Source organism: Lutjanus erythropterus, chromosome 20 (genome assembly GCF_056507025.1).
Source record: "Lutjanus erythropterus isolate fLutEry1 chromosome 20, fLutEry1.hap2, whole genome shotgun sequence".
NCBI lineage: Eukaryota > Metazoa > Chordata > Actinopteri > Lutjaniformes > Lutjanidae > Lutjanus > Lutjanus erythropterus.
Window position 1 is genome coordinate 3,375,107 of NC_139336.1, and position 22,752 is coordinate 3,397,858.

General features: G+C 37.4%; 1 protein-coding gene across 5 annotated transcripts in view; it reads right to left on the bottom strand.

Moving 5' to 3' along the window:
• sh3glb2b (SH3-domain GRB2-like endophilin B2b) overlaps positions 1 to 13,089 on the bottom strand; it is a 42,054-nt gene extending 28,965 nt beyond the window's left edge. For all 5 annotated transcript variants that reach the window (XM_084745704.1, XM_084745703.1, XM_084745702.1 and 2 more), the window contains exons 1-3: positions 12,876 to 13,089; positions 4,887 to 5,028; positions 1,524 to 1,652 (exon numbers count right to left, since the gene is read on the bottom strand). In XM_084745704.1, the coding sequence (XP_084601830.1) occupies positions 1,524 to 1,652; positions 4,887 to 5,028; positions 12,876 to 12,938 (334 nt within the window). In that variant the 5' untranslated portion in view covers positions 12,939 to 13,089. The remainder of the gene's footprint in view (positions 1 to 1,523; positions 1,653 to 4,886; positions 5,029 to 12,875) is intronic.
• Between the last annotated feature and the right edge of the window lie 9,663 nt (positions 13,090 to 22,752).

Here is a 22,752-nt window from a genome sequence, read left to right on the forward strand (position 1 = left end):
GTGAACTGACCCTTTAAACAAAACAAGACTGTCATTGAAAACAGAATACTTGGTAGCACACAGCAGTGTGTGTGTGGGAGTGTACAACTGAGCACAGTTGCTGCTCTGTCTGCTGATACATTTTCTGTCCATATTGGTAAAAAACACTCAGCTTCCTCTGCCTCTCTAGTATCAAATGGGAGTTTTGAAATCATGCAAATCTTACAACCCTAATAATCTTCTACGATAAATATTTGGTTTAACATGGTTTTACACATAATAGGTTTCTCTCTCACTAAGAAAATCTGGATCAGGCCTCGTGATCCGCCCACCACTGCTACTCGTGCTTGTGTTGATTCAGAGTCAGACTCACATGAAGAGCCTGTTAAACACTGAAATCTGCAACACACAGGTGTATCAGAGTGACAAATGGAGTTAGCATCTTTTATTTGTTTATGCTGTTTGTTAGCATCTTTTATTTGTTTATGCTGTTTGTTAGCTTTTGTAACTGACAGGACTGACAGTGTTAATTTATTTCCCAAGCCGGTCCTGCCCTACTGGACCTACTGGAGGGTCTATTTTAACCCAAACCATGATCTTTAACTTCTGGATTGATCTATCAACCATAGAATTATCACTAGAACTGCAACAGATAAATGACTAATTAACTATTGATCAGTTATTAAATTAATCGTCAACTATTTTGATAATCTACTTATCATAATTTTTTCCATCTTAAACTTTGGGAAACACTGACATTTTTTGCCATTTCATAAGCCAAAAAATTAATCAATTAATCATGAAAGTGATTGACAGGTTAACTAATAATGAAAATGATTTTGTACATGAAAGACTTGAAAAATAGGTCCAAACATGGAACTTTTAGTTGCTCTGTAATCCTTAAAAAATGTTTTTGCTTTGTAACATTACTTAAAAAGTTAGACTGTGTGCTTTCTAACATTAGCTAAAAAGTCAACATAAAGTTACATTACTTGCTAGCTAATGTAGAAAGTTGACAAAATGTTCCTTTGTTTGTTTGCTAACATTAGCAATAAAAAGTTTTTTAAACATTATTTTTTAGCTAGCTAAAAAGTTAGTTAGCCTAGTTAGCCTTCTCATAATGACTCAGCAGAGAGGCTCTAAATTCTTCTTCATTAAAAACTTATTTTGGCCAAATTATGGAGCAACTTGATCATTTTGATCAATCATCTCATTAAAGCAGCCATTTTAAGTTAAAAAATATATAATACATTAGTTACATGAAATAAAAACTGACAAAGATAAAATAAATGAATGTTGGGTTTCAATCTTGTTGATTGATCCTCAGTTGTCATTAATTTTGTCAATTAATTGATTAATTGACACAATAACCAACAGATTAACAGTGAATGAAAATAATCTTTAGTTGCAGCACTGTTTCTGATAGAAAGGAAGCAGCTTGAGGAGAGCATCCCCTGCAGCCCTCTATTACTTCATGAGAACAAGAAAACAGTCAACATGCCATCAGCTGCACCAGGATCAGTTTCAGTCAGAGCTCCGCTCACCGTATGGCGTCCCAGGTCCAAACTCGTTGGCAGCATCCAGCATGTACTGTCCCAGCAGCTCTGCGTTGGTCGTCCTGGAGGGGAGCTTCTTATCCAGCTTGTCATAGATGAACTCTTCTATCCGAGCACCTGGATAACACGTGATGAGACCACTCAGGAGCCCGAATCAAATAATCCACTGTGAAAATGGCAGCTGTAAAAACTTTTATATGATGTGACTATAATTTTTTTTTAAAAATGAAGCTAATGTGAAGCTCTTGCTGACCAATCCTGACAGTTTCTCCAATTTTGCCACAATTTTCTTTTCTCAGACTTTTTTGGCAACAACAAAACTAGCTACTAGCTACTTCCAGTTATTTCACATTTATGTTTTTTACAAGAATATTTAGACATATTTCCAGTCTTCACATAAATATGTAAATTAAATATCAAAATAATAATAATGATAATAAGATAATAAGCTCCTTCCTTGTATTTCTGTAAGCCTGACATGAAATCTCACGAACACGTTGAGTTTTCACTCTATTGATGCTGACACACTGATGATATGACTCACTTGTTTGCCTTCTTAAAGGCATAATCTGCAACATTTTCCTAAAAAACAATGCACAGACTCATACAAACATAATCCTTCTAAATCAGCACCTATTACCCACTAGAGGTGTGTGGCGGTGCCTGCAGAGAGCCTGCAGCCCTCACAATCAGCTATCTATCTAGTGCAAGGGGGTCAAACTCATTTCAGTTCAGGGGCCACATACAGCCCAATTTGATCTCAAGTGGGCCAAACCAGTAAAATAAAAGCATAATCTATCAATTATTCTGCCGATTAATCGAGTAATCAGATAAGAAATATTGCGTGTTTTGCATTTTTTTCTATTACATTACTTTTGTTTTGGACTTGTAGTATGAGTGATGGGAGTGCTATTTACCGACGGGCCATTCATAATAGACACATGAAATTATCTTGCGGGCTGTATATAATTGAATTGCGGGCCACATCTGGCCCGCGGGCCTTGAGTTTGACACATATGATCTAGTGCATTTAATACATTGTTTGCTAGCTAACTTTAGCTAAAAGGTTAACAAAAAGTTCCACTGTTGTTCCATTGTTGGAACTTTAGGAGATTTGCAGTATGGAGGCATTTTATGTTTTTGTTTTTTTACAGTCATTTTCTACATTTGAAAACTGGTCACCATTCACTTCCATTGTTTGGGAGATTCTGCAACACTGTTTTCCTGTGAAACTCCAGCAGTGTTTTGTGGACTAAAAAACTAAACCTGACCTTCAACCAGCATGAGGGTGAATAGATAATGACTGAATTTTCATTTTTGGGTGAACTGTCCCTTTAAGTCAGGCTAAGGCTAAGTCATGCTAACATCAGCAATTACATTACTTATATATAACAAACTGAAACAACACACTAAGTTTAGTTTATAAAAAAAAAAACCTCATGAAATCATACTTTTAGGTTATTAAGAGGCAGCAGTGTTACTTTTTTTACGTTTTGGTGAAACAAATGATTGAGTTGGAAAATTGGAGACTTTTAACTTGATTCATTTGTGTTACCAGCTGTAGTATTTTTTTAAAGCTGGTCCAACAGTTCTCTTTTTTCAGTGCATTAAAGTTATTTTTGACAAAGTCTCACTAGTTTGAGGTACTAAGTTATTATTTCAAGAAGGTTTTGCCATTATAATGACTGACAGAATGTTTTTTTCATTACATTGGCAGACATGATCATGTATAATTACACCATTAGAGCAGCAGCTTTTATTTGAGAATTTACCCATGAAGGCAGCATTAGTTTTATCCAATCAGGCGTCCTCCTGCATGGAGGCTCATTAGTAATTCAACACCTGTTTGTGTCCATTCACTGCGTGTTCACTCTGCAGTATGCTGTTATATAAAAGTGTAGCTGTACTGCAGGTGTGTTCATGTCTGACACCGTTCATCATCTCTGCTCATTCATGTTGAGGAGGCTCAAGTTCACACAGACTCTGCTCACATAGCACTCTGGGAAATGACTTACCAGTGTGGTCAACTGGAGCATGGAGGGTTAAAAAATACACAGATCAACAGTTAGACATTTCTACCAAAGTCCATCTACTATTCTATCCAGTCTAGCTGTTGTACTAAAAGTTGCTTGGTAACAAACTCGCTGATCTAAAAAAAAAAAAGAAAAAAAAAGCACAATTTAAATGTGACACATTCAAAACATCACAAGTAGATTTACTCTTCTGCAAAGGAAACAGACGTTTCCTCAACACATTCAGAAATGACAACAGCTTTTGCCTCCTGCTTGTTTCAAACAAACTCTACGGAGTCTCAGAGGTAACAAATGTCACGTTTTGCCTTTTGGTTATTATGTACAGTCAAGACAATAAAGAAAATGAAAAGTATACCCATGCTTGAGAAGTGGGACAAATCATGTCCTACCAAAGAAAGCTTTAAAAATGATTAATTCCATGGGCTTTTGGGGGTGAAAAAGTATTCTTTAAGGATTTCTATATATGAAATATGTGATTTATGAAGTGTTTTGGTCTGCTTTAAGTTTTTAATTTCTAAACTTGCTGCGTGTCAGAAAACAGCCATGTCAAAGATAAGACTTCACAACTTCAAGCAATTTAAAAATGTGTTAAAATCTTTCAAAAATCTAAAACCAACAATATCTACTGATAACGTAGGTGTAACAATGTGCGATTATAATCATCTATGTTTTTATTTACATTTTTCATTAAAATGTTAGCTCAGATTTCTGTCGACTCCATCAGATTTGCACAAAAACATGATTTAATCAGGCATAAAAAAGTGCTAGCTATACCCCAAGGACCCCTGTCTCACTTCCTGGTTTAAAAAAGGCAGAGATACTATTCTAGCACTGATAGACTTAATATTTGTAGATAAAATTATTAAATAATATTTCTATCAGATGTGTCTCCCTCTGTAGTCCTTCTAAATCAAAGCTAAATAAGAATTATGGTTTCAAATGTGTATTTGATTCGTATCAAGAGAACTCTGAGACACTGAAAAAAAACATTTTGTTGACTGTAAGACGTCAGCTGACGGAGTTCACATCTACATTTAATAAAAACTTTAATCACTGAGAGGCTGGGGCATTACAAGGTTTAATAGCCAAAAGTTGAATCTTTTAAAATATATTTTCCAGCAGAGTAAAAATCAAAAAACCTTCAAAATACAGTTTTGTCCAAACTCTCAAGCATTAGTTTAAAATCAATTCAAATTTAACTATTTATACAATGTAGTTTTTTGAATTATTTTTCTTAATTATTTAGTTATACTCCATTAAAGTCATTTGTTTCCTCTGAGACTCCACGTAACGTGAGCAGATGTTTCTCTTCTCTTACTTGGGTTGGGCTGCAGGAGCACCTCTGTTTGTCTTAAGATCTTCTCAGTCCAGTTCTTGGTCCCGTCGGCCCGAGTGATCAGGTTCTCTAAGTGAGGATCCAGCTCAGTCTTCTCAGCCTGGCCCAGCTTCTCCTCTGTGAACTGGAGACAAAGTCAGGATGTTCAGTGAACATCACAAACACACCTGATAAAATACACACACACACACACACACACACATACACACACACACACACACACACACACACACACACACACACACACACACACACACACACACACACACACACACACAGCTATCTAATATATCTGTCTAATGTAAGGGAATAAAAGAATCAAATCAAGAAACAAAAAACAAACAAACAAACAAAAAAGGTGATGCGTGTTCTGATATTTTTAGGTGTTTTTTTTTTACAGGAACAAGTGGAAATTGCAAAAATTAAAAAAAAAAAAGTTGCAATTCTTTTAGTCACTTTTTTGTATAATTCTTTAAAAATCAAAGGCACCACACTCTCTTCTATCTAACCTCACTACAAAGGCTCAAGATTGCAAAAATTCTAACAAAATACGCTTTAAATGTAAATTAAGAAGCTCACTTCGGGGGTATTCCACCAAGAAGCAAAACTGAAAACAGCATAAAATGAGTTTAAAAAATGCACAGAAATGAGGATGTTGATAAATGTCGATAACAATGATCTCTTCAGTACCCGTGACAAAATAAAAACACAACAAAATAGTAAAGAACACTGAATCGGTTCATTGAGATGTAGATGCATAAGTTTAGCATAGGGGACTGCTGTGACTGCAGGAACGTGCGAGAAGCTACAATGATCGGTCAAATGTTCAGAAAAGTTGCTGTGTTTCGACAAGCGTTAGCATTGTCACTGTGAGCATGTTAGCATGATGACAATCGTTACCAACAAAAGTAGAAGAACAGGACATTAAATAATATGGCTGCTCACTATGACTGTATATGAAAAATAACTGAAATCATAAAAGACATACAGAAATGTCAAAAAAATGATTGAAGTTAATCAGAGATGAAGACAGCATTACATAGTTTGTAAAGAGAGACCAAGGACACGTTTGTTTCTTTGTTAAAAGTTACTCAGAGTCTCTTAATGTTAATCAAAATACACATTTTAAAAGCATAATCCTTATTTATCTTTGATTTAGAAGGACTACAGAGTCAACATGACACATCTGATAGAGTTTTATAAAAATCTGACAGTTGACGGAAATCTGGGAAATGAATTTAAAGGGTCAACATTTTCATTAAAAACTGATTTTAAAACAAAGATGATTATAATAGCACATTTTTACACCTATGTTTAGACCATTTTTAAATTGTTTGAATTTGTGAATTCTTGTCTGTGACAAGGGTGTTTTCTGGCACAGAACAAGTTTATTTATTTATTTATTTATTTAAATTGCTAATATTTCATACATATAAATCATTACAGAATATATATTCACCCCCAAAAAATTTTATTATAGTGTGGCTCTTAATTAGTTTAAGCTTTGTAAAATATTTTTGTTATTCTTGCTTTTATTGGCCATTAAAATTTGAACTAATGAATTAATTTGTAATTTAGTTCATTTCTTGTGCCTATTTTCATTGTAAATCAGTTATTAATAAATGAAATGCTTCATTGTTATTTCCATGACACATGGTCCTCCATACGTCTTCCAAAGGTTTACACAAAGTCCCCTACATGGACAGGCCAAATACAAACATCCTCAGTTAAATCATCACGTACCAACACACCAAATAATCACTGACTGTTTAATGTCTAACATCTACATGACAGGAAAAAGTTGTCACGCTAAACACACTGTACAGAGAAGCTCTTATTTAACACCAGCAGCAGTAAAGAATATTTATCCTCACCAAAGTGTGAACTGTGCAATAAATGATGAAAACACCCACTGCTGCTGAAAAAGTGTTTTAGAACTGAAGCCAAAGAAAAACCATGTGTGGGATCAGGCTGTCTGACTTCTCCTCCATGTTCTTCTCTGGTTGCCAGGTCTGACTGACACACACACACACACACACACACACACACACACACACACACACACACACACGACTGAAAAGTTCATCAACACTTTCACTTTCACAGCAGCTTTGAGATGAGATCAAATGACAGGTCACATCTTCTCAGCTCTTTAAATCTGATCGATCTGAGGCTGGATTAACACGCCTCACACTCGGGCCCCGAGGGACCCCAGAGGCCCCAGCGTCACTGTGGGGTAATTAGACTTTAAGCATTTGATTAACCTTTTACCACCTCCTGTCCAGCCGATGTAGAACTTCACTAACTCCAAGAGAGGTCACATCTACTGGAACATTTAATGTGTCACCCGATTTTAAAGAACAGGGACAAACTGTGTCCAACAACTCTAAAGAATATTACTAACACTAATTCCAAGTTTTTGGTGTGAATACTTAAAGGACCTATGGATACATATGAAATATACTTAAAATATTAATCTATAACATAAATGTATCAAATATTTTAGTTTGCTTTATTTTTTTTATGATCTAAACTGGTTCTGTGCCAGAAAACAGCCTTGTCCCAGACCAGAATTCACAACTTTAAACACTTCCTGGTTTAAAAAAAGACAGGAATACTGTTCAAACACTGGTAAACTTTCTATTTTTAGACAAATTCATTCAATAATATTTCTATCAGATGTGTCTCAACCATAACATCTCAACTCTGTAGTCCTTCTAAATCATTATGGTTTAAAAATGTGTATTTTGATTAACATTAAGAGAGCTTTCAGCATGAAGAAAAAAATGAACATTTTGTGGCAGTTTGGCCCATTACAAGGTTATAAATAATAAAGTAATAAAATGACTGCTCACCATGACTATTCTGTGAAATGAAAAAATGGAACATTTTGTCTCCTCTGTCAGATTTTCCATCATAAGGAGTTGATGAAGGTGATGTAACTCTCAGCTCTCTTTAAGAATTGAATAATTAAGTGTGTTTGAAATTAGTTCTGTTTAAAAGTGTATTTAATATATATATATAATACACACAAAAATAAGACGATAAGTCAGTGACCCAGTCAAAAAAGTCTGGACACGCCCCTGTATGTGGCATTAATCTGCCAGATGGCTGTCAACTGGCAGTCATAGAAACAAATCTATTTCATAAAAAATTAAATCACCTGGAAGTTGACCCATTACAAGGTCTGATCTTTCAAAATATATTTTCCAGCATAATTGTAGACAATCAAAACCCTCTCAAAATACAGTTTTGGCCCACTTCTCAAGAATGAGTGGTGTATAAATTGATTACACAGTTGTCGTTTCTGTGATTGTGGTCTTTTTTTTTTTTTGTTTCTTTTTTTTTTTAAATTGTAATTTGTTGTCTCCTTGCTTTCAAATCAGCCTCAAACAAATCCTTAAATACGGCATACTTTATGTTTAAATTCATCTGAAAAGTCGTCATTTGATTTCATTTAGGTGGGCAATCATACATTTAGAAATAAGCACAACATCATGTGAAATAAAGGCAGCACATCCTACACTTGTAGTGGGGTTTTGTGCCACAGTCTACACCCAGCACCACTGGAGGGTGTGGCTGCAGGTTACAGCTGCAACCAAGCTGCAACCGCTGGGACTGACAAGTGAAGTAAATACACAAGTGACTTGATAGGCCACTTGAGACTGGCTCCAAAAGTGTGTAAATCCTCACAAAAGCCCATATTAACATGTCCAAATTTACAACAGAAATAAACATGTTTACAGGCTGGTACAACAAACTGTGCTGGTCTCTAGAGTTTATATCCCTGTCATGACAACTGTGTGGGGGTGAATTTTTATATAATTTATCTGTTTAAATTATACTAAGGCACAAAGTTACATATAATTAAGGCCAAAAATACAAACAACTATAAAGTTTATCAGTTTGAATATTAAATATCTTGTTTTTGTACTGAATTGCATTGAATATGCAACCCCATTCCCAAAAGAGTTGAGGACAGTGTGAAAAGTGTGAATAAAAACAAAATGCATTTATTTGCTAATTCTTTTCTACCTACATTCAATTGAATACAGTTCAAAGACAGGATATTTAATGTTTAAACATACCACAGGTAAACAGGTGAGTTGGTAACAGGTGACAGTATCATGATCGGGTATTAAAGAGGCATCCTGGAAAGGCTCAGTGGTTCACAAGCATGGATGGGGTGAGGTTCACCACTTTGTGAAAAACTACAAATAGTCCAACATTTTAAGAACAATGTTTCTCAACACAAATCTGCAGGAATTTATAGATTTTACCATCTACAATCCATAATATCATTAAAAGACTCAGAGAATCCAGAGAAATCTCTGCACATAAGGAGCAAGACTGAAAACCAACACTGAACATCTGTGACCTTTGACCCCTCAGACAGCACTGCATTAAAAAGCCACATCATTGTATAAAGGATACTACATGGACTCAGGAACACTTTAGAAAACGGTTGTCAGTAAACAGTTTGTCTCTGCCTCTACAAATACAAGTTAAGACTCTACCATGCAAAGAGAAAGACATATATCAACAACATCCAGAAACACTGCAGACTTCTCTGGACCTGAGCTCATCTGAGATGGACTGATGCAAAGTGGAAAAGTCTGCTGTGGTCTGATAAGTCCACATTTCAGATTGTTTTCACTAATCATGGACGTCATGTCCTCCAGACTAAAGAGGAAAAGGACCATCCAGATTGTTACCAGCACTAACTTCAAAAGACAGCAGCTGTGATGGTATGGGGGTGTGTTAGTGCCCATGGCATCATGGGTAACTGACATCTGTGAAGACGCCATTGATGCTGAAAGGTACATACAGGTTTTAGAGCAACATATGCTGCCATCCAGATGACGTCTTTCAGAGATGTCCCTGCTTATTCTGCAGTCCAGACCTGTCTCCCATTGAAAATGTGTGGTGCATTATGAAGCATAAAATATAACAACAGAGACCCCAAACTGTTGAGCAGCTGAAGTCGTATATCAATTTCACAAATGTTGACTGAGTGTTGTTAAAAGAAAAGGTAATGTATCACAGTGGTAAACATTAGGGCTGAACAGTTAATCAACATTTTAGCCAAACTGCACTACGGCCAACTGTAATTTTCACATTGGAGGAGGTGCAATATTTGTTAAAGAGGGAATGCATGTCAATATACCATTCATAAATCAAATATTGTAGTGTATTGTAGTTGCAGGCATGAAATTCAGAATGAGTGTTTATTTACAAAAAATAAAGTTGGAACATTAAATATCTTGCCTTTGTACTGTATTCAATTTAGTATAGGTCAAAAGGTTTTTGCAAATCACTGCATTCTGTTTTCTTTTTACTTTTACACAGCATTCCCAGTGTGTCAAAGTGGCAGCTTGATCGGTGCCCCTAAGGTTCCAATTACAACACAAAAGGTGAAAGTCAGCCTTAACGTTGCATAGTTGTTATATCTAACTTAAGTAGTTTTCGTGCCTTTATTTTGAAAGTCTGCACAGATGTTGCATATTTATTATTGCTAACTTGAACGTGGAATCCTGCACATGCAAAACTGAGATTAGAATAGGGCCACTGACCAGGCTGCTGTATTTGATGTGTTGAGAGTGAAGACATGTTGGAAATGAAACCATTGGAGGTCAGCAAAAACACGTTTTTGTTTCCTCTTTAAAGGCTATGACAGGATATGTAAAAAATGCAGTGGGAGGGGCTAAATAGGGGCCCATAGCTCTATTTTCCCCCAAGCCACCTAGCAGGTTTAACCTACTCTGGCCCATTCTACTTTTGTATAATTAATATGCTAAATATGATTGGTTGCCAAAGTTTGCCGAGTGCATTCCAGGACTTATTTTGTGCAGAATGGTTGGTCATCTGTTGTTTGTGTCCCTCAGTATGTCTCGCCTACTTCCTCTGCAGTCACTGGTTTCCTGTGTTTCCCACAATGCCTTTTGGACAATGGATCCATTCAATCAAACAGTGCAGAATGAAGCTACAGCAGGTTGTGTGTTGTGGTGAGAAGGCTGACACTCAATATGTCGTATGGTTGTATCAGACAAAACTAAAATATTTATGCTTCCCATTGCAATAAAAAAACAACAGCCACATGTATGGAGTCATAGGAGTGCCATAAAAAATACAGCTGTATAAGAAAAAAAAAAATATATATATATAGATATATATAAACATAGAGGAAAAAACACAAGAATAAAAAAGTCATTTTAAAATGAGAAAATATGAAAGAAATAACAGAATAATAAGAAGCATTTTCTTATGTTTATTTATTAGCAAATGAATCACTTTATTTATTCTTAATAATTGAATTTATTTATTTGTATCCCTTTCTTTTCTTTTCTGTATTCTTTTGCCCATTTCTTTTGCTGTTCCTTGAGGAATCAAGCTGTCAGTCAACTGGCTTTGGGGCGGGCCTTGCTGCCCAGGCATGTGTTCATTCAAGCAAAAGCAACAGGGAAAAGCAAAAGCAATAGAGAAGAAAATAAGGAAAAATAAAGTGATAAATATAGCTTCATCACATTATATTAAAAAAAACAAACAATATAAAATGTATACAGATTTATTTTTATGGCACTCTTATGGCTCCATATTTGCAAAATATTCTACTTAAAAGGCTGCTTGCTAATCAGGATAAATAGATTAAAAATACAGCCTCATAGACTGTGTACTTATCTATAGAAGTCTACATTAATTCTGCATACAGATGTTCCACCGACTGAACTTAATGTGGGGAGAAAAATGGATTTAACATTAGCTTCTGCTCTCTGCGATGTATTTTAAAAGGGGGATGCTCAAAGGAGAACCAGTGATAAAAACGTATAATTCATTCAAATAACTGCTTCTTAGTGTATTACGTGGAAGCCGAATTTCTCAATAAAATCTACTGATTCGTAAGTTGAAGTAGATCTAGCTCTTGTAGTTATGTAGAGTTCATAACACAAAGGGAATCATCAAATCATCACATTTTTAAAGGGGGTTTGGTGTGAAGTGTTGTTTCCAATACATAAAACTGGCAGCTAATGTAGCAGGTATGAATAATAATATTCTACAATACAGAGACGTGTGTTGCATTTTTTTTTCCTGTCCTTTTACAGATTTATTTTTATGGCACTCCCATGACTCCATATTTGCGAGATTCCCTTGTAAAATCTCCTATTTCAAAGATTTCTTGATAGTCAGCACAAATACATTAAAGGTACAACCTGATTTAAGACTGTTTACTGATCTAAAGGAAGTTTAGATTATTTCGGCATACATATGTTCCACCAGGAAAACGGACTGAACATTTACTACTTCTCTCCGCTAAGTATTTTGAAAAGAAATGCTAGGAGGAGAACCAATGATGAAAAAAACAAAAAACAAAACTGAGCCAAATAAATGCTTCCTCAGCATGTTACGTGGATGCCGAATTTCTCAGTGAATCCTGCTGATTCGTAGGTCGAAGTAGATCTAGCTCTTGTAGTTACGTGGATTTCGTAATACAAAATGAATCATTAAATTGTCACTTTTTTGAAGGGGGTTTGGTTTCAAATGTTGTTTCTAATACATCAAACCGGCAGTTATTAGAGCAGGAAGGCATGAAAAATGATACAATACAATCCAGAGCCGTGTGTTCCATCCTGTTGATGAGTTGGAGGGAGCAGGGAGACCGCTGGTGTCACATGGGTGCTACACTCGATCACAGCCATCAATAATGGATCGAGGCTTGACAAACCTTTATCGGCTTACAGCGCTAACTGTCCGCGTTCATCAAATACACGACAAAATACACCCGATTTCATCTTTCCAGTGTAACTTTACACACCAGGATGTGCTGTATGAGTGTTGTATGAATGCAGCAGCACGGCCCACAGCTTTTCTCCACCCATACAGGACGCAGCTATAGTGTGACGGTAAATCAATCCACATAATACAGCACTGCAGGCTGCTCCGCTCGATCCGTCCAGCAGATGATGTGTGTCTTACCTGCACCGCCCGGGTGAAGAAGACTCCTGCATCAGAAGCCAGTTTTTTCACGTTGAAGTCCATGGTGCCGTGCTGGGCTCGGGCTCACACTGACATACAGGCTGCAGGCTGGTTTGTTTCCCCGCAGAGGGAATCCTCGGGTCAGCTGAGAGGATGGAGCAGCAGCAGCAGACGCACGACTGATAGAAGCTGCTGTAATCCGCTTCAGGGACGATCGGAGATCTGCTCTCCGCCCTGCGTTTAAAGAGACCACAGCAGCACCGGCCTGCAAGTCACACTCCGCCTGCAGCGTGTGCTGTGCTCCACCGTGGCCCCTGAGTACACTGCCACACATACATACAGAAAATCTGAATACATACAGTATGATAGACTGCCGCATAAAGACACAGAACAAACAGAGTACAGTACATACATCCACATATATTTACAGTACATGCAGAACACATATCACCATACACATATCAGCATATACATACAGTATGATACACTGGCACATATACATAAATATATAGATGCACATACATACATACTTTCCATATGTGTACACACATATACTTTTATAAACTATACTATTTCCATATATATATATATATACATATATATATATATATATATGTATATATATATATATATATATATATATATATATACACAGTACACACACTATTCACAGAATATACGTCCATATCCGTCATGCTCTATAAAACGACAATGCAGAAAATGGAAACAAACTAAATCACCTGTCATTCTTACCACCTTGAAAGAACTCATGTTAAGCTATCAGTCAGCAGTGAAAGATGCAAGATCAGCTTATTTATCTGAAATTATATCAAAAAACTCTCATAACCCCAAAATATTATTCAAAGTCATTGATTCTGTTCTAAATCTGCCAACCAATGTGGATTTTGAACCTGGAAATGCTTGGGTAGAGAAATTTGCTTCGCATTTCACTGGTAAGATAATAGCTATTCAGTCCAAGATTGTACCGAATTCGCAGCATCTAGCCATCGCCTACAATAATCCTGCCTCCCTCACCCAGTTTGACTCTACTGATATCACTGAGCTCAGTAAAATAATTAGCCAAATGAACTCTTCCACTTGTGTTTTAGACTGTTTACCTACTAAGTTTTTAAAGCAGGTCTTCCCCACCATTGCTCCTCTTATTGTACAAATTATTAACTGCTCTCTGACCACTGGCAACTTTCCTAACAGTCTTAAACATGCAATAATTCAACCACTACTGAAAAAAACAAGCCTGGACCCACTAGTACTGGACAATTATAGACCGATTTCTAAATTACCTTTCCTATCAAAAGTACTGGAAAAAGTTATCTCAATCCAATTAATCTCATTTATGTATAACAACAACATTTTTAGCAGTTTTCAGTCTGGTTTTAGAGCTCGCCACAGCACAGAGACAGCCTTGGTGAAGGTCTGTAATGATCTACTTTTAACAGCAGACAGAGGTGACTGCTCTGTCCTTGTGCTTTTAGATTTGAGTGCCGCATTTGATACAACTGATCATGGCATACTTTTGCACCGTTTAGAAGCTTGGGTTGGTATTAAGGGAATTGCCTTTCAACTGCTGCACTCTTATCTGTCTAATAGAACCAGTTCAGTCATGGTGTCAAATGTATGTTCCTCTGTCACTCAGATTAACTGTGGTGTTCTGCAAGGGTCCATCCTTCTTCTGTTAACTTTTAAAGCTTTAAACGGCCTTGCTCCAAATTATTTGAAGGATCTTTTGATCTCTTATGTGCCTCAGCGGTCGCTGAGGTCTATGGATGCAGCTCTCCTGGTTGTCCCCAGATCCCGGCTCATGTCCAAAGGTGACCGGGCATTTCCTGTCAGAGCGCCTCAGCTTTGGAACAGTCTCCCTATTGAGATTAGACAGGCTACTTCATTAGCTTCTTTTAAATCTTTGCTGAAAACCTTCCTTTATAGGAAAGCTTTTGCAAACTGCTAATCCAAGTCATTTGGTTTTCCCACACTACTCTGGCTTGGTTTAATTTATTTATCTATTTTTATTTTTTAAACCAATTAATTAAAAAAAAAAAATTAAACCAATTTTTATCTCTGTACTTGTGATGTGATTTCACCTTCTGCAATTTTACCTCCTTGTGTTTTTATGGTGTGTTGCTTTACTTGCTGTTTCTTTCTTTGTTTTGGCTGCTCTTTTTTTTTTTTTTTTTTTTTTTTATTCTGTACAGCACTTTGTAACCTTGTTAAGAAAAGTGCATATATGTATATATGTATACATATATACACTATACTATTTACAGAATATACATCCACACTGTGTGTATGTATACACATATACATAGTGTATATACCTACATATACACATATATATGTAGCCGTTCAAATGGGCTCATCTCGTAAACACAGCAAACATGACCTCATTTGAATACACCATAACACTATTGCTATGGATGTAGTTCTGATCATTGGCCTCTGAAGGAGCAATAAAATGATTTTTGAATTTAGTCAATATTTTGTGTTAAATTATTGACTTTTTGTGTAAGAACTAAGTAAACTGATAAGTAATAAGTGCAATAATGTACAGTGAGCAGGTCATTATTGTGAAATAAACCCCTTCAGGATGACTCATGAGTCATCAGCACATAGGGGTTTATTTCACAATAATGACCTGCTCACTGTACATTATCCCTTACACAAAACGTTCTTACCATTTCCGTGACACTTGTGTTTTTCCGTAGGCAGGGACATGTCCTTCACTGTCCCCCAGTGGAAATAACCTCAGTGTGCTTAGAGATGTGTTTTCGTCATTAGTTAGTTATCACAGTTTAATAAATTGTAGTGATGAAAGAAAAACAACACAAGAGTCCCATTTTATTGAACCACTCCATCTTTATTGCTTATTCATATCTTTACACTAATGGCCTGGTACTATTTAGATCAGGAAAAAACTGGAATTCCATAATGTTTGGATCAAATATTCTTCACTCCATGTTGGATTACACTTATCAGCAGTTACAAAAGAAATCAATAACAGAGTGCCGACAGACCTCAGAAACATTATGAAATTAGTAGGTGAAATCTGAAACAGTTTGTGACACAGCAGTTCTCCTGAAGCCTTAAGATTTCACTTGAACTTTTTTTTTTTCATTTTTTTAAGTTTTCAGCACATACATCTTTATAAATAACAATCAAACCCCAACAGTAGCTACCTGCTGTCACTGACATTTATTCCTGGAAAGCATAAACTGAAACATTCAGACTTCAAATTAGAGAAAACGGGTGATGGAGACTTAACATGTCTGACTGATCATCCACTTTCTCTAGAGAGAAGGTCACACTTCTACAAGGATCTTCAATCAAACACTGTGAGTTAAAAAAAAGTCACAAGGTTTTGTTTTGATCATATGTGAAAGCACGGTGAATCCTGTTCATTGAAGAAACATCACGTGAGTCTCTAATAAAGCTTTTCATCTCACACCACTGCCTACTTTTAACTTTAATTTTCACCATAACTGTGAAAGAGTGATAGAAACAGAGCTGGACCAATCAGATTCCCATAAATCACACAAAAGAAAAACTGTACATGAGAACCAGGAAGTGAGTGGGTGAACCCAACACAACTGATATGAAGAGCTTATAAAACATCACTCATGAACACAAGCCTGATCTGTTTCTGTAAGAGACTGACTGACACACTGGTTCATCTAAAGTAACTCATTTTACAGCTGGAGGAGAACATTTTCTGAACGTTGTGCAATATGACTGGTCATGTATGTTCCTTTACTGGCATTCATTTTAAAAGGATAGTCTGGATGTTTTCAAGTGTAGCTGCATGAGGTACTTCTCCATAATCAGCGTATGAACTTCAGCAGATGGCGGTAGAGACGCCCCCAGTTTGGAGAAACAGCTTGTAGGAAGCTAAACAATGTACTGCTGTGGACAGAGTCAGCAGCAAAATGTATTTTAGACACCTAAACAAATCAATATAGTTTAAGTGTACATTATATTTAGAATATTTTCTGTCAGAAAGCCACTGTTTCTGAACACGGGTGTTGTTGGTCTACCACTGCCTTGATCAGTTTGTTTAGGTTATGTGTGACTTATGTGTGCAACTCCCCTGTTCTGTAAGGTAAAATTACTGTTTTTGCCAAAGGACTCTGGTGGCTTTAGAGAGAGATAATTGACTGTATAGCTTATAGCTGATAGCTTAAAATTCTATTGATTTTCTTTAAGGTATCTAACATCCGTTTTTCTGCTGGCCTTGTTCACAGCAGTACATTGTTTCACTTCCTACACCAGTAGTCCTACTGCTTCTCCAAACTGGGGGCGTGTCGACCTCCATCTACTGTAGGAACCTCATAAAAGCCAACCTGAACTATCCTTTTAAGGTCGTGGCAGTCCCTGGTTTAGAAGCGCAATTAATGAAATTTTATATGAATGAAATCTTCTCACTTCAAAGCACCATCCAAATCTTGTTATCAGCATCCGCGCTGCGTTCACTGCTGTAGGAGAAGTGTGTTTAATCCCTCAAACTGCTCATCCAACCCCATTCAGGTCATTTAATAAAGTCAAACTGCATCAAAACTGCAACAATGCAACCTTCTAAGAACTGAACCAAGGTCAGGGAACGCTATTTAACCATAGTAAATTAAATGGTGCTCAGGCGTTGATTGACAGAAATGAAATCTGCAAAAATGTTGATAATTGTTTAATGCTTATTTTCTCTGTTTAATGTCATTAGAAATGGAAAATCTTTGGGATCTGGAATATAAGGGCCTAGTAACAGAAAATGAAGTTATGTTAAACAATCATTGGAATTAAACAGTCTCCTTTCTGCAATGTGAGTTGTGTAGGTATATGAATCATTATTTATTTCAACAAAAAATTTCCCTACTACAAATACCATAAGGCTAGGAGACTTAAATAAGAGAACTGTATTATTTGTTTCATATGACAGTGAATCTATTTATGGGTAAATGAACTGTCCTCTGAGCGTCAAAGCTCCTGTTAAGGATAAAAAGGAAACTCCAATCACTACACTACCTGTCACACATTCAAATTAAACTAAAATGCAGAGTTTATAATCAAAGTATTAAAAGAAGGCATTAAAAACAGTAAAATAGATTTTCCATGCTTCACTGTTATGAAAATCAATAAATACGACAGGGCATCCACTCTCTATATTCAACAAAACTGATCCTCATTTCAGACAGCTACTGGGATTTGGATTTTTTTAGTTCTGAATGTGAGACACTACCTTTGAAAGCCAAGCTTAAACTTTCTCAGGTGGGGCATTTATTGTCAAGCATATCCTACTTCAGCACTTCCTGTAAATGATCTCAGGGCCATGTTGAGAGAAATGCCAGTGAAGAAACCAGTCAGTTAAAGGTACCCTGTGGAGTTTTAAACCACTTTATTTTCTATTTATCTTACCTTTATTTAGTAAGGCAAGTCATTAAGAAAAAAATAATATTTTTTTTCTACAGCAGCATGGCTGGTACCGTTATGTTTATACATTGAGCTCACATGAAAGGACCCACACGTAAGAAAATGTGGGCAGATCTATGTAATGAACACGTGCACTGATAGTTTTATGCTGTTCCACTTATTGACCGTCAGTGGCAAGAAACATAGCAGTGTGCCAGCAAAGGCAAAAAGGAAGAAGAACGGTGTGAGCTAGCAACTTCTGCAGTTTGCAAAATTAAATAAATAAAAATCAGCTTTTAAAGCAGCATTATGCCTTGTTCCACACTAAAATAACAGCTTAAAAATCATATTGATGCTACGCTAGCTGTCCTCTTGCTGCTCCGCCTCAGCTCCCTATGATTCACAGAATTTCATGATGGACAGCAAAGTACACTGCCACTAAATGTAGGAGCTATTAGCTAGTTAGCTGGGCTGCACAGATTGGGAGCTCAGAGCTCCGGAGGAATGGTGGGTAAAGGTGCTTACATCTCTAGCCTAGGAGTTTTGGAATGCTGGGAGGATGAGGGGGAATGCTGATGGGGAGCGGTGCCAGTGTTGTGTCAGAACTGAAGCTAGGTGAATGGGCAACATAACTGAACTCAGCAGCCTTAGAAGATGACTCTGAGGAAGCTAAGAAGGGAAAATGAGTGACCGAGCAAAAGGCCACTGCACAAGAGTCAGTCAGACGTGGCTTTTGGTGGTTGCCGAGAACTTTGTGAAATACAAGGCTCACAGACAGACAGAGAGCTGGCCTTCCTGCTGTTGGACTTGTCAGTAATATTAGCAGTTTGCTGCCTTGTCTTGTTGCACTTGCTTGATTTGTGGTAGTGTTGGGTCATTTTATGAAAACAGCACCAATCGACAATGGGCTGAATCAACTGCTGGTTGTTTCTTTGTTGGCTGATTTCTGGAGCGACATTTGTCATTTTATTTTGCTAATACAATGGTCTGCAGAGTGACAGGCGCTGCTCAGCAGTGCACTATCATCCAGCGGCGCAGTACACACCCACTCAGCCAGAGCAAAGCGCACTGAGCTGGGTGAGGAGTAAGAGGAAAACAGCCTGTAGAGTCAGACTCTTTACACTCTTTTCATGCAGTGAATTAAGGATTTCATTAGACCAAACCAGAGTTGGCGATTGTGGGAAGAGTGAACAGACTAACAAAGATGGTTTAGGTGGGTTTTACATGTGTGTTTTACGAGGAGCCAATTAAGTCAATCAAGCTCATCTTAGCTCGGTAAAAGAGAGAATCTTGAATTCATAGGGTGTGCGGTTGTATTTTTGAAAGAATATGTAATTTCTTCACACTTTGTAAGTCTATTTTGTTTACTGGGCATAGTAGACGTATGCAGAAGATGTAACATATCTCTCCCACATCTACTGCACTCGAGAGGACGTGAGGAGGTCGGAGGGGGGACACAGATATCGCCAATTGCCAGTGGATGGGCTGACGATGGTCAGTCGGTTGGAAAATTTCAACATATCGCTCAACCCTAACATGTGGCTGTGTTAGCAAAGTTTTTGACTTGCTAGTTTTTGATCATAACTGATGTAATCAGAACAATTGCACATGTACAGCTTGTGCATATTTACCAACTGCACTCTGAAACTGGGGGCATCAAAACTCCACAGGACACCTTTAAAGTCACAACAGCAATCGGAGTGAATAAAGTCAGACTTTGATTCGCGGCGAGAAAAACTAACTTCCTGAACAGATCATCCAAGTTTCAGCTTTAAACATACAAGTCAACGCACTACTTGATTCTTCTCCCATCAGTTATTGCTTCATCTGCTGTTTGATGTTAGTATAGTACTGTGGGACTACTCATACTAGAAGAAATGTGATTTAAGTGAAGCAGTTACTTAGCAGCAGGTCGACCAACCAGTTTAACTGACGGACCACCAGGTGTTTCCTCCAGCCTCGTTTTTTTTCATTATCTGGCATCATACTTGACCACTGGAAGCGCTGTTGAGCTCGAGGGCAACTGTGTTGCAACACAGACCTTTTCTCTTGTAACACTGAAGTCACCGGCACACTGTTGTTAACTGTGCTGTAGCTGTCATTAACTAGTTAGCTCAGGCAGCAGTCCTATTAGACTAGGACACATCCTCTGAGACCAGTTTGATGACTGGGAATAGAGTACCGAGGTGAATTACAGCAACTCCAGGAGTCTGACTCCAGGGACAATGAAGACACGGTGGGTTCAGGCAGGACAGGAGGTGTAAAGCTGCATTTATTCTTGTGAAGTTGAAAGTCATTAATTCTGTATTCTGAATAGGGCTGCAACTAACAATTATTTTCAGGTGATTAATCTGTCTATTTTTTTCTTGATTAATCGATTAGTTGTTTGGTCTATAAAATGTGACATCCTCAAATGTCTTGTTTTGTCCTCAACCCAAAGATATTCAGTTTACTGTCATTGAGGCGTAAAGAAAGCAGAAAATATTCACATTTGAGAACCTGGAATTTTGACTTTTTCTTAAAAAAAATTACTCAAATTGATTACTTGATTATTAGAATAGTTGGTGATTAATTTAACAATTAATTGATTAATTGTTGCAGCTTTAGTTTTGTGTGAGACTATACAGTGTTGAAATAAATTAGTTCTTCTGCTGGTTGGTTTCCGACACATTCAGAGTCATTTGCTGTTGGCATTTAACAGACCGCTCGCTTTGTCCACAAAAATATGTATTTAAATAATGAAATTAATATCATAAACGTGCCAACTAGTTGGCTATGACTAGGTGTGATGACTTGAACTACTAGTCAACTGGGGAAACCTTGTGGGCAGCTCTAATTACACTCATATGTTAATGTTGGACATGCAGGGATTTGCTCTGAATCTCTGATGTTGGGTGATCAGGTCGAGCTCCAGTTCACCCCCAAAGTGCTGAATGAGTTCAGGGCTCTGCGCAGGCCAGTCAAGTTCTTCCACACCAAACTGGGAAAACTATTTCTTGATGGACTTTGGTTTGTGTGTGAGAGGCCTGTAGTGTCGGCTTACTCTTGGCCATAGAGGACATTCAAAGAGTAACAAGTGTTGCAATGAAAACGTCATTTATCTCATTCAGAAGAATGGGGTTAGCCTGTTTGGGCTGGAGCAGCGGGGGCTGCAGGAGAGGCTGAAAACTCAATTCAATTTTATTTGGATAGTGCTAAATCATATCATAATAATCTTAGGGCACTTTTCAAATAGTGCAGGTCTTGACTGTACTCTTTATAAAGCAAATCTTTCCCACTGAGAGGCGACTGTGGCAAGGTCAGGTTTTGAAGAAACGCAACCCACTGTCTCGCTGCAGTGGCCAATCAAATAAGGTGGTGATCAGACTGCTCCACACTCAGCCTGGAATATCTGAAATTATTATTTTATAGGTGGAGTTCATGGATCAAACCTCAATATTCTCCTAGCTGTGTCCTTGCCTGGTTTATTTGATGTTCCCAGTTTCGATATCTAGGTCTGATTTGCAGTCTAAGCTGCAAAATAACAACAAAAACAAGCTTCTTTTGCTTTTTGTCCTTTGAGAGAGGGAGAGAGAGTATGCGGCAGTGGTTGAGACTGAATGAGGAGAGGGAGGGATGATGGCAAGAAAGCCGAGGAATGAACACCCCCGCACAGTCCTGCTGGTAATCATTGCAATGCCTGATGTGTCTGTACAGACCTGTATAGCTTAATTTCTCCTCATCAAAGCTCGTCACTGCTTCCAGTCCAGAGAATCAACAGATTCAGGTTAAAATGCCAGATAATTAAAAACTGAGACAAGGCTGAACTTAAAGGGACAGTTTAACCCCAAATCAAAAATACATATTTTACTACTGGCCTGATGTGCTAATGAGTCGCCAAGATAATTTTGCTGTGAGTGGCAGAGTTTGGGAGATATCGGCTGTAAAGATGTCTGCCTCCTCTCCGATACAATGGGACTAAATAGCACTTGGCTTGTGATGCTCACAACATCCAAACACAAAAAACACAAAACACATTTGAAAACCTCAAAAACAGGGTCTCTTTCCAAAAATCATGATCCAGTTACTCAAGATAATCCACAGACCTTCTTGTGAGTAGTATCATGTAGGAACTACTTTCTTTCGGCAGCGGAATCTACCAAAACTACTTAAGAATCTGACAGAACTACTTTAGAATCTACAAGAACTACTTTCTTTCTGAAGTAGAATGCATCTGAACTACTTTAGAATCTACCAGACCTACTTTCCTTCTGTAGCAGAATCTACCAGAACTACTTTAGAATCTAAACTTTACTTTAGAGACTACTCACAACAAGGCCTTTGGATCATCTTGAGTAACTGGGTCGTGATTTTTGGAAAGAAACACTAGTTTTGAGTTTTTCAGATCTTTTTTTTTTCTGAGTGCCTTTAGTCCCATTTATATTTGAATGAAGGCAGACATCTCTACAGCTGATATCTCCAAAAGTCT